Genomic DNA, 12,846 nt, shown 5'->3' with positions numbered 1-12,846 from the left:
AAATTTTGTGTTTCAAACATTTTGGAATAACTTTATACAACATGATCTAGTTTGAAACTGAAAGTAGACATAAGGCCTCTTAAACATTTTTACAACAATTTGGAATAGCTTTACACAAAGGGATCTAGTTGAGGCCTCCTTACACATTTCCACATAACGCTTTCATATTCATTAGCAACATAGCAATATTTGTGGATGATATCTGATAAATATGAAATCTATTTATTATCTCTATACATACTTAGCTCTCTCGCCAAATGCAAATGATCAATAACCTTCACCAAACACATGAAGATATAGTACAGTTAAAAATTTGGTAACCTAATTCTTGTTAAATAGCTCAGAGATCCCTCCACATGAAGTATCCCTCTAGATGGAATGGCATTTAAAAGTGAAAAGTATTCCTTCTTTCCAATGTTGAAAGGCAACTACCAACACTCATTGAAATCTTAATCAATGCACAATGGTTTTTGGCCCAATCAAGTAAATAACTAGAGGGCGGGCAAGTCCTCTCTTTATAAGTGGTTTATCTTTTGCAATGATGGAGGTTGTGGAGGTTGTCTACTACCTGACAAAAGACTAACCCATGTTATAGACCTTAGACTTAGACCATGATGGAGGTTGTCTACAACTAATCTTCATAAGCTAACATCCATGTGCATATATGTACATCTATTAAGTACTTGTTATACCTTTCACTATCATGGACATAAGAAGCAATATAACGGAGAGGGAGAACATGTAAAACCTTGGAAAGGGATTGGTGTCCCCATAGCATGGAAAAGGACAAAAACAAAAACACTAATGTGAGGGAAGTATATATCAACTGTGTGGCTCTTCCCCATAATATGAAATAGAAGTATAATGTCAACAAAATCACTTAAATGCCAGGGGAAGTATAATATCAACTTTTTTCTTCTTTCAAGAGATTACATATTGTAGAAATTCCTCTCTATTGCTATCAAAACTATAGTTCTTTAGTAGAACAAAGAGGCTATTTTACTTCATATTTCGGCAATAGTTGGAACTTGAGCTTCTACAAGCTCAAAGATGAATTTGCCAGTATTACAAATACAAACATTTCCTCTTTCCATCAGTTCAATCAGTTCATCAAAAACCAAAGAATTCCAAGTTCCAACTCTACATAAAAGTAAAATTTTGTAATGTTTTACTCTTTATCATTCCTTATTATTGCACAACTCTCCCTAATGCTGGAACTGTATGAGATTCTACAAGGGTCAACTAATATATATCTTCACATATCAACCTTCCAAGTGGATTAACAGCGGTCAGGCTCTACCTTGTCACAATAACTACAAAAGTGGGCATAACAGCACTAATCTACATTTGCAATCAAATGAATGATTCGCACACTAGGAAAATGCCAATGTAGAGAGCAAACATAAAAAATACATAAAATGCTGATCTTTATACTAATGGTTCCTTTTTTACATTTTTTCTCTCCTATAATTCCTTTTTTATTACATCACTACAACAGCTGTCGCCTCATATATAATGTCTGCCAAAGTGACACAAGAAATTCATTCCAAATTTCAATGCAAAAAAATGAAGAATTTCTTTAAATTAGTTCTTCAATGAATTGTCTAGATTTATAATATTTCAGATACAAATAATCGCCGCCGATGCAACAATAATTGCAATGAAAGTCATTTCAGGGTTTTTGAGTTTGTTGTTTTCTTCTGTATTGGGGTAGAGTATATAAAAGGAGAGAAGAGGAGATACACACAGCATAGTTTTTTTAACTATGCTTTCTACTCTTTAATAGCTCGCCCTTTCAGAACTATGTATAAAACATCATAATACATTCTTTCCTCTCTATTCAAGGCAATTTTGAAACTCTTTTCTTTCCACTTCATTTTTTGTTTTCTCTGACTTAATAGGACGTTGTTGGCAATTGCAAGAAACCAAGATCCAACAAAGTGTGAAATGGAAACTCTTTAAGCAATCAGTAATGAATAGAAAATCAATGGAAGAAAAGCATTATCAAGTTGTGTTGTATAGGCTTCCATTAACCCTGTATATACAACTGCTATCATCAATGAATGTAACTGCACAGAAAAAGAAACCAAAAAACCATTAAAATAGACGAATGATGATTTATGAATGTTTGAGATCATTCTCTCATGCAATGAAGAGATAAAACAGTAGTAATAAATATAAATATGTTTTACCTCTATACTTGTGATGTCCACATTCATAAACTTTAGGATTATTAGGCATGCCACCAAAACTGATACAATTCCGGCTACAGTACCTTCCAATGTTTTCTCTGTCAAATCAAATCATCAAAAACCAAAAAATCTCTCGAGACAGATTACAAAGAACAAGTTTTCTTTCTACATTAATCAAATAAGTTACACAATACTTCAAAGAAGTATCTCGTAAAACAAAACCACCGATCAATATTGTTTAAGATTTTTGCGAACGTGAAAAGACATTACTGTTGGCATGACTTAACCGAAGGGATCCAAAATTATATCCAACAACAGATGCCTGCCATTAAGATGCAAAATATCAGTCGTGATATTTCTATTTATTATGCCAATTTGTAAAACGTTTTACAGTGAATGACAATATTTTAGAGAAAAAACATGCAAAAGAAAAAGAAAAGAAAAGAATGTCTGGAGTAAAACATAAGCACACCATTGTGTCTCCGATGCCAATACTGAAGACTCCAGCAAAGGGTGCAAGGGGTCGGTCACCTAGGGAGTTTGTGAGCCATACTGGCAAAGCACAACCTAAGAGAAGCGAAAAGTGACTGCAAGTGATAAAGATATAAAATATATACAGGTAAGAACATGGATTTAGAAGATATTGGCATTCTCTCTAGGGTTTAAGGAAAATAATTACTAACCTTATGATTAGGAGATCAGAATCTCGACTATCAGTAAAGGCTGCCATGAACTTATGAATACAGTCTCCAAACGGTGGAATTCGTAATACCTGATAAAAAATATAAGACATTAAAAGAGTATCTTAGTTCTTGTGATTGAATGCTCCAGATACTTACATTTTAATGATTCTTATATCTCTTTTATAAGAACGAAAAACCCATGGGCTTAAGAAAATCATGAGCAAGGGGGAAACTTTTATATAAACAAACACAGAAAGGCTAAGAAAGAGACGTAAATTACAAAAATGCAATAAATAACAATAAAAGAATCACAAAAAGAGAAGCAATAGAAAATAAAAGTTAGAAACCAAATAATATATATAGAAACTAGGACGACCCGCATGGCTTTAGATGCACAAATTATATTCTCATCATGATTTCATTGGCAATTATGACAGAAAAACATTATACTCTATTTATGCACTACATTAAATTTGTTGGATATGTCAAATGCATGAAAGCATATGATGCTACATGGCTTTAGATGCACAAATTATATTCTCATCATGATTTCATTGGCAATTATGACAGAAAAACATAATATTCTATTTATGTACTACATTAAATTTGTTGGATATGTCAATGCATGAAAGCATATGATGCTACATACCGTAGCGAACATAAACATTTAGAGTAAATCGTATATGCACAAACCTATAATACTCGATACGAATGCACAAACCTATATTCGTTGATATAAATGCACAAACCTACATTAGTTTATATGAATGCACAAACCTACAATAGTTTACATGAATGCATAAACTTACATTAGTTTACATGAATGCACAAACCTAGATTCGTTGATACAATGTACAACACCATATTAGCTTATACGAATGTATAGAGCATGTGCTCTTCATACAGAAGCACGAAATGCACACACATACACGCACCAGATGGTAATGGAAATAACACACAAATATATCAATGCATGAGATTTTCTACAAGTGCCTTACGCGAACCATCTCGACAACCAAGAATGCTGCAAAAGCAACACAAAATGCCAAGCTAAGGAAGTCTTGCTGCATAAAGAGGAAAAGTTCATCAATTCCAAACAATCAAAGACCTATATGAGAGATTGCATCTCATATTCATTTTATTTACTTACTTGAAAGAACAAAGCTGGCACAAACATCACAACCACCATTAGATGGAAAAACTTGCGCACCATTATTGTTTCTATCTTAGTGCTCTTTGCCATATATAAAGGAATAATGGCTGTCGAGATCACAAATATCCAATAGCCACAAAGATAATATCTTTGTTTATCTTCAAAGACGAAGTTCATAACCCTATCAAAATTAGGTGATGCATCGATATACAAAAAGAAATCATCATTTTTTATTTTGCACATGTATATGGGCATATATCATTAGGCTAACTGAAAAAGAAAGTTGCATTATGAACCCTATGCAACATTTTCATGAACCTTCAAACTCTCAAAGAGGGCATGCATTAGACAAAGGACAAGATCATTAAAGATATGGTGTGAAAGCCCAAAGGGTAACTGAGTAGAAAAACAACAAAAAATCATTCATTATGCCATTGGTGTATAGTCATCCGGGCTCTATTTAAAATTTTCCATCATAATCTTTGTTGGACTCAAGAACTAGGGATTCCTAGAATACTCGAAACACTACACAGCCTCATACATAGTGATTATGTTATTCTATATCCACTGTATACTATGTAAAATCCCATCTTGAATAGAACAATTTCTGGAAGCATTGCTCGCAAGCAGCCATATATGGTGGATCAACTGTGACATTGACAACATGTTTTAGATGTTAACACTGACGGTAGAAGCCAAACTAAATGGTCGCTCTATGATACAATAAAAATAAAGTGTTGGTAATAATAGGTTAGTTTGACTCTATAACATTGGGTCATCAGGAAGATTACGACTACGACTACTTTAACAAGCATTCCCATTCCAGTATGAGGAATGCGCTGTGTCACAGAAAAGAAAGCTTGATATAAAGAATGTCAAGAAGAAAAAGTGTAGTAAAAAGAGCGCTATTGTAATATAGAAAGACATGGGCGGGGGAAAGTTGTCTTAAAACTAATAGGCATCCCCATGATGTTGTCCCAAACGGTCAAAAAACCATTTTCAAGAAAGAAAAAAAATGAAAAACGAAACTAACAAATATAGCTTGAAATACCAAGACCATGTGAACTTGGGGGCCAAAAGTGCCTTTAAAGAGAGAAGCTCTTATCATGCAAGCCATTGGTCGGGAGTTCAAATCCCACCCTGTGCTCAACTGCCAGAAATGGGAACCTAGCACTCCAACTGAGAGAAAAAAGTACACAAACATAATATGCTTCATTATAAATGGGTCTACGCAGTCATAGATATAGAATATGCATACACCCAGAAGTTCCTTCTGAACAATGTTGACTATCCTCTAGCATAGCCTAAAAGATAATAACAATTATTATAATGAATAATATGTGCACAGGATACCATAACATATGAGACAAGAAAGACCACAAGAAGTTTTACCAGGTTATGAGGTTATCCTTCATCCCATAAATGATATTGAGCCATCCAAGTGTGATCATCACCATTGCAATACATAAAGCAAGGACAAAAGACATTGCACTGCAAATCTTTTCAAAACTCTTTGACAAATGCATTTGAAAACACCACAGAAACCAGCTAATGCTTGTGCCAAAAGCTTTGTACATCACTGGCACCCATGGGAAAGCAATAAGAATACCCTGCCACAACCAGTCTATGTGTAAGAAAGTCACATCAAGGAGCAGATTTGAAACTTATTACATAAAGGCAAATTTCATTAAACATTTACCTGTAAAATAGCTGATATAATGTCCTTATTACTGGTTAAAGCATATGATACAGATGATAAATTTCCATCATACTAACCAAGATCAACAAAAACAAGGAATAAGCATGTATGATCGGAATTATAAAAGTTACTTACTGCACAGCATAAAAGGCCTAGCCTACCTTAGCAAGAACATGAGCAATAAAATTGTTCCCAAACACTGAAAGTCCATTTGATAAAAGCATGGCCTCTCCTATATTCACAACAAAAATCACATCATAAATAAATATACAGAATGTCACTATTTTGAAAGATAATCTATAATTAACTGTGCATATATAAGGTTAAAATAATATATTAATGGATAGGGAAAGATGGAACCTAATGAAGTGCAACCCGGGAAAGCATGGACTCCATACTGGAGAAGCCATGTGCTAAGTACAACAACCGAAGCAACATTCACAATCTTGATAGGAAAAGAAAGAGCTGCAATAAAGAGGACAGTGAAAAACATGTACATTTTTTACAGTATGTCAGACATACCATATTCTTAAGATTGAGATCCGCGATGACTCACCAATAGATAGTATGACTGTGGAAAGAGCTGTCCATAATATTGTAGATTTTGAAGAGATTATTGAGCTTCTATCAGTGATTGTATTGTTTATTGATGATATATAACCCTTTAAGTTTGTCCATACATATATAAGCAAGCCCATGCTAGAAGCAACTGCAGCCCAAAACTTGGACCTAAAATCTTCATAACCTAGAAAATGAAACACAATGGTTTTCAAATTCTCTAATATAAATAATGGTCAACTGTATGTGCTATTTAATAATCATTAGTCCCATAAATTTCAATAAAAACTAACTCCTACAAATTTCAAACAAATCACATAAAGCATCAGCATAACACCATTTCTGGTTTTATTCAGCTTATTTATATTCCCCATATTTTTAGTTTGATCTTTTGGGGTTCTCTCTTGTTGGCCTTCTCTGATGACAGTCTACTATACAATCTTCGCGATACTTCTGTATCATTCCTTATTTTCTTCCTTTTCTACTACAATTAGCCCTTAGTTATGCCTACATCTAGAAAATAGTGGTATATCATATTACACACTCGAGAATTTAAATCACAACACAAAGTTTATCAAAAAATTTACTTTGTTCAAGTCTTGTCATACAAGATGAAGCTGAAATTTTAAATAAATTGAGAACTGAAAGCTCAAAAATGGAAGTGCCAATGGAATGAAGAAGACCAATCAAAAAGACATATGCACATGTATGTCTGTAGATACAGCACATACAATTAGTTCTATACATGTCTACTCGACCTCACTTTAAATCGTTGATTATATACGCCTCAGCAACTTTCATGTTGCACGGACTTAAAAAATGTATCCTTTTCATTACCATTTAAGTTTGATGCCACTGCAATTATTCTGTGATGTTGGATCATTTGGGCAGCAAGTACACATGGTATGGTGAGAGCTCCTGTGTAGATCCCAGACAAGGTTCCTACTCTGACACCATCATTTTCTAAATGTCAGTAACAAACATGATTTGTGATATGGGAGATTATATTGCTAGAGATATATCTGCTGTTAACAAATAAAATTCTGGATCTTTTCCATACAGTATTTCTGGCAATAATCAGCATATACAACAAGTGTTTAAGACATCAATGGGCCATCAAAACATTTCATCAAGGGTTCAAAAACATGAAAAGCATGCACATCATCATTATGGATGCAGTTTTGAAGAGAGAACATCACGATTGGTATTTGATAAGGCGAATAAACATTACATCTAAATGCCAAATGTACATAAATGGTCGGATGAAGATATCTACACATCTCAATCTCTACGATTTCATTGGAATCATAACTCAGGGGGTATAGATTTGCAGCAGAGTCACCTATACATGAGTAATCAGCGCTTACTCAAGTGCTCAAAACATCAACAGAGAAAATAATCACATGGACAAGCATCGCCTTTCTTCCCATGTCCCTGGAAACAAAGTTTTCAGCACTTCTGAAGGGAGAACGTAATACCTGACATTTGATGCTTTAAATGGGTAAATCAACAGTACATCAAGTTCTCAAAACATCAAATGCATGCAGATCCATACATCCCCTGTTCCATAAAAAGCAGAATTTCACAGAGAGAGAGAGAGAGTATCGATTGTTTTCTTTCAAGTGATGCCAAAACTGGAGTATTTATCTACACATCTCCTATATGCCAGTAAAAAACAAAAAGTATATATTCAATGGATGCAAATATGTGGTCATGCAAAGATGATCTAAACATCCTCTGTTCCATGAAAAGCAGTAAGTGAATGGATTTTAATTTGAAGGAATGTGCATAAATGGTCAAATAGAGAGATTTTCTACACATCCCTTATTTCATGGAGGGCAGATTTTTATAGAAAGTATTGATTTTTCATTTCAATGAATTTGTGTAAACACAGTCATACAGGGATTATTTACATATAGGCAATGACCATAGTGTTCAACATATCCATGGGCAATCAACATTACATCAAATGCATGCAAAGATATTCATAAATAAGATTATCTATGCATCCCTGCTCTATGAAAAAAGTCGAAAGTAAATCATTTCTTCTTTTAATGCATTTGTAACAATAGTCATACATAGATAATATCTACATATCCCTTGTTCAATGAAAAGCAAAATTCCTCAAGAGTGAGAAAGAGCAAGAGAGAGTACATTGTTTTTCTTTTCAATGAATGATCTACACATCTCCATGTGTTTCTCAAAAAAGTTGAGTTTTGCAGACAAAGTATCTTCTTTATTCATTTTGATGGATTACTTAATTTCATATTCCCCTGTGTTACATGAAAGAAGGCAATTCCATAAAGAGAAAGTGAATTTGTGTTTTCCTTAAATGCATGAAAAAAACCATAATTCATAGAGATAGTGAATTGAATCTTAATTTATTATGCCTTTCAACGAATGCAAAAATGGACTATATATACCCACAAATCCCCCCTGGATCCATGAGAAATCATAACTTCACATATGGAATTTCTTTTTATTTCATTAAACATAGAAATGGATTATTTATCTACACATCCCCCTTTATCCCGTTGAAACGAAAAAATTCACAAAGAAACAAATGTACACATGTGCATGTACATATACTGAATTGTTCCTGCAAAGAATGAAAAATAAAAATAAAAACATACCTGGGATTGAAAATCCTGAGCTTATTGCTGTGAGAGGATTGAAATTCCACAAAGAAGGCAGAGAGACTGAGGAAGATGAGGATGGAGAACTCGATGAAGAAACCGTGACCAATTAGAGAGAAGATAAGGCGGGCGAGAACAAGAGACATGATGAAGATTTCCATGAGACCATCCATGGCCATAGGTTCCATCAATCTCTTTCTTCTCCGATGCCTTTTATTGAAGAAGAACTCTCTCTTCCTCTGTCTCTGTCTCTGTCTCTCTCTCTCAAAATACACACAAACAGAGGCAGAGGTAGATGCCGAGACAGAAGAAGAGGAGGAAATGGTCGTTCCTTCTTGACAAATAAGAGAAGGACTGACTCTGTTAGTTCGAAACTTCGATCAACAAACACCTTGAATGTGCTGATACATATGTATTGTCTGCTTTTTGCTTTTTGCTTTTTGCCTTTTGCTTTTTGCGTTTCTGCGTTTTGGCCAGGCCAGATACACACTACTGTATGTAATTTGTAAATGTAGTTTTCTGCTTTTTCCATCCTTCTTTTTTGCCATTGTATTAGAAAATGGTGGGTGGGCTGGGAAAGCCATGGATAGAAGAAGAAATACGAGAAAGCGGAAACCCCGTTTCAACTTGTGACGAAGGCCACTCCAACCCAACCCGAGGAAACACTGATAGAAATGGGAACTTTGAAAGAAACCCCGACCTGAGTAATGGCAGCAAAGCCGATGGTTTTGTCTGGACATATATCATGACACCGGTAAAGTGATAAAACGATGTGTGTTATGTTCCAGTGACACATGCACGTTCCGCTCCATTCTATTCCTTTTCCCTCAAAGCCATCTCCGAAGGATAGATCCGCTCACTCATCATATAACCCACCCTGCAATGAAAATGACTCTAGCTCTCAACAAAAGATGGGATTGTTGACCAGTCAAAGTGCCCATATACATTTCACCATCCATGTTATGGGCTTTTTGATTTCCCACGCCCTCGTAACTCTCTCCTCCATCCACCAATGCACACGTGAATGTCTTTTTATGATGAATGTGAAGTTAGTTTTTGGTAAACATCATTTATTTTTTTTACATCTACGCACAAAATGTCCAGGGAGTTTACGAAGAAGGCATCGCAAGAGATGTGATGCCCCATATCTCAGACCAAATATGTATATGTATATAATAATATATATATGAATCAGAAACCTTGTCCACGATGTTATGGATATATGCCATCGTTTGTCTTTTATCTCGTAATCGTAAAATCGACCCCCAGTTGTGGCAGCCTGCCTACAGAGGAGGTTTACCGTCCCGTCCCAATCATATATCGAGGATGTGCTCACAAATACCTCGTGTGAGCCACAAGGACCTTTCTCGGGTTGTCCGTAGTCGGTGGCCGGTGGTGGCCCCCACGAGTGTCCCCGACCCGCACAGATTGCCAAACAAAGTGGGATTTAAGCATCATGGTCCATCATACATACATATATGCTGTATATCCTCTGTATATCTTCTTCTTCTTCTCTGATGCATTGAGAAGAAAACTTTTTAGGGTTTTGGAATCCCCCCCATGTCCTTTGGCCATATGAGAAGATCAGGGATCTAGAACCCTCCCCTGCTCCTCTCTCAGGATGGAAAAAAAGTAGGGTGCCCCTCCCTCTCCTGGGGGATTAGGGTTCCCGAGAACCCCTCCCCCTTGTTCTGCCCAGATGGAAAATTAGGGTTCCAACTCCCTTTCCCTTTACAAGATGAAAAAAGTTAAAGGATCGGAAACCTCCATCTGTTGTGCCCAGATGAAGAATTAGGTTCCCATAGTCCTTCCCTGTTTTTTCCAGGATGAATTTTTTTTAGGTTTCCGAAACCAGACGAAAAGTCAGACTTCCAACACCCTCCCCCTACTACTTCCCAGATTGAAAATTTAGGGTTCCAAAACTCCTCCTTTTCCTTCCCAGGAGGAAAATTTGGAGTTTCCAACCCTAGGATATAATTTGATGTTTTAGAGTTTCGAAATCAAAGGCTTATTCTGTTTCTCCATCTTCAGCTTCAAGCATGGTGCTTCAAACAATAGGTAATAACGTCCTACTCCCCCTCTTTCTCATTTTTAAAAGATTTCACGAGGAATCGGAATCACAAGCACAATCAGGTTCAGATTCGGATTCAGATTCACCACACAATTGGTATGGGAATATTCAGTATCTCATCAACATATCAGTGATCGGTGCAATTTGTTGTGTCTTTCTCTTCCTCGTGGTGAAGTTAAGAAGTGATCACAAATATCCAGGACCAAAGCTGTTGTCTGTGTGGCATGCTACTGGTGCCCAAATTGCCATACTTTCGGGTGCCAACGCCCCCCAATTCCTTGCCGTTGAAGCATATACATTTCTCGGCTTTCTTGCCATCTCATTGGTCGCCCTGCTTGTACTTTTGCCACTAAACATATATGGTGGGTCAGTACCTCTTCAAGATCAATTCTCAAGATCCACAGTCATTCATATAGAAAAAGCTTCAACCTTATTATGGTGGCATTATGCTTTCATGGTCCTTGTTGTGTGTATAATGCATCTATGCATTAGAGAGATCTATGGGAAACAAGTCCCAAGTACTAGGCCAGATGGTGATTGTGTGTCTGCTTTCACACTCATGGTGCATCGGATTCCGAGGAGCTTGTCAGCCAATAAGACGCCTTTGCAGGACTTCTTTGAGCATCGGTACCCTGGCAAAGTCTTTCGCGTAGTTGTGCCTCCTGATTTGTCTACGTTTTATGCACTAGAAAGAAGACTGATAAAGACAAGGAAGCACTTGTCTTGGTTAATGGCAAGGGAACGTGATCGGATCTTTGTTCACGAAGAAGAGGAAGAAGAAGAAGAAGCTCGAATCAACTCAAAAGTTCGTGTTGATGGCTTTGTAAACTTGATAGGAGCTACAAGGACCCGCCTATCATGGCTACGCCAGAGTTGGCGGGCTTGTAAATCTATTCTAAGACAAGTTTGGGTATGGTTCTTAGCTTGTGGTGGATGTGGAGAAGATGATATCATAGCTAAGCTGCATGAGCAATGCTTAGATCTCGAGAGTAAGCTTTTACCTTATAAAGAGGGTACAGCACAAGGAGCGGGAATCGCTTTTGTGGTTTTCAAGGACTTGCGCACTGCAAGCCGAGCTTTACAAGATATTCGGTCTATACGGAAAGGAGGGGACTTTTCTACTATGGATTTGGAATTGGGAAAAAGACGGTGGAAGGTAGAGAGGGCTCCCCCGGCAAGAGATATTTATTGGCATCATTTGGGTAGCACCACCTTATCAAGGTTGGTTCGACGGGTTATTGTGAATACCTTTCTTCTGATGCTGCTTTTCTTCTTAAGCTCACCTCTGGCAGTGCTTACTGCCCTTCATAATGTTGGGAGGTTGATAAATCCTGAAGCCATGGATTATTTCCACACTTGGCTAGTTTGGGTTCAAAGCTCGAGTTGGGCGGCGGCAATAATTGTGCAGTTTTTGCCCAATCTCCTGGTCTTTGTGAGCATGTATTTCGTCATCCCAGCCACATTAGCATATCTTTCGAGCTTTGAGAGCCATTTGACACTGTCTGGCGAGCAACGAGCAGCTCTGGCAAAGACTGTTCTATTCTTTCTTGTCAATTTGATCATTCTAAGGGGACTTTTGGAGACCTCTTTGGAATCTATGCTACTTCATGTGAAGGATTGTTATGAGGAGGGGACAGCATGCAAGGATATTGAGCAATACATGAGCTCGTCTTTCCTTGCAAATTCGTGCTTGTCAGCGACTGCCTTTCTTATCACAAGTGCTTTCTTGGGTATATCTTATGATCTATTGGCTCCCATCCCGTGGATCAAGCGAAAAATACAACAACTGAAAAAAGAACGGCCCAATCCATTTAGCTCTGGAGAGCCTCCCAGCATGGACTATGATAACATGAT

At 36.8% G+C, this 12,846-nt stretch overlaps 1 protein-coding gene and 1 pseudogene across 3 annotated transcripts; one reads left to right on the top strand and one right to left on the bottom strand.

Annotated features, from left to right (window-relative positions):
• Positions 1 to 1,560: 1,560 nt before the first annotated feature.
• Positions 1,561 to 9,267, bottom strand: LOC147847693 (dolichol kinase EVAN-like). 3 transcript variants are annotated; one of them, XM_087338927.1, is made up of 14 exons: positions 8,919 to 9,267; positions 7,123 to 7,232; positions 6,284 to 6,472; positions 6,088 to 6,192; positions 5,889 to 5,959; positions 5,728 to 5,799; positions 5,421 to 5,638; positions 4,026 to 4,209; positions 3,874 to 3,939; positions 2,876 to 2,964; positions 2,665 to 2,779; positions 2,463 to 2,514; positions 2,193 to 2,290; positions 1,561 to 2,069 (listed from the first exon to the last, which is right to left on the bottom strand). In XM_087338927.1, the coding sequence occupies exons 1-14, from the start codon at positions 9,107 to 9,109 to the stop codon at positions 1,959 to 1,961; spliced, it is 1,671 nt and encodes a 556-aa protein (XP_087195053.1). In that variant the 5' UTR covers positions 9,110 to 9,267; the 3' UTR covers positions 1,561 to 1,958. The 3 variants fall into 3 exon arrangements, with proteins under 3 accessions (XP_087195053.1, XP_087195054.1, XP_087195055.1); XM_087338928.1 differs by having other exon boundaries at positions 1,561 to 2,035; XM_087338929.1 differs by having other exon boundaries at positions 7,123 to 7,227.
• A 1,561-nt stretch (positions 9,268 to 10,828) lies between these two features.
• Positions 10,829 to 12,841, top strand: LOC147847692 (hyperosmolality-gated Ca2+ permeable channel 4.1 pseudogene; annotated as a pseudogene).
• The last annotated feature ends 5 nt before the right edge of the window (positions 12,842 to 12,846 follow it).

Source organism: Azolla caroliniana, unplaced genomic scaffold (genome assembly GCF_043228905.1).
Source record: "Azolla caroliniana isolate FFs.n. ecotype wild unplaced genomic scaffold, voAzoCaro1.0.p SCAF_746, whole genome shotgun sequence".
Lineage (NCBI taxonomy): Eukaryota > Viridiplantae > Streptophyta > Polypodiopsida > Salviniales > Salviniaceae > Azolla > Azolla caroliniana.
This window is presented reverse-complemented; position numbering and strand designations above follow the sequence as displayed.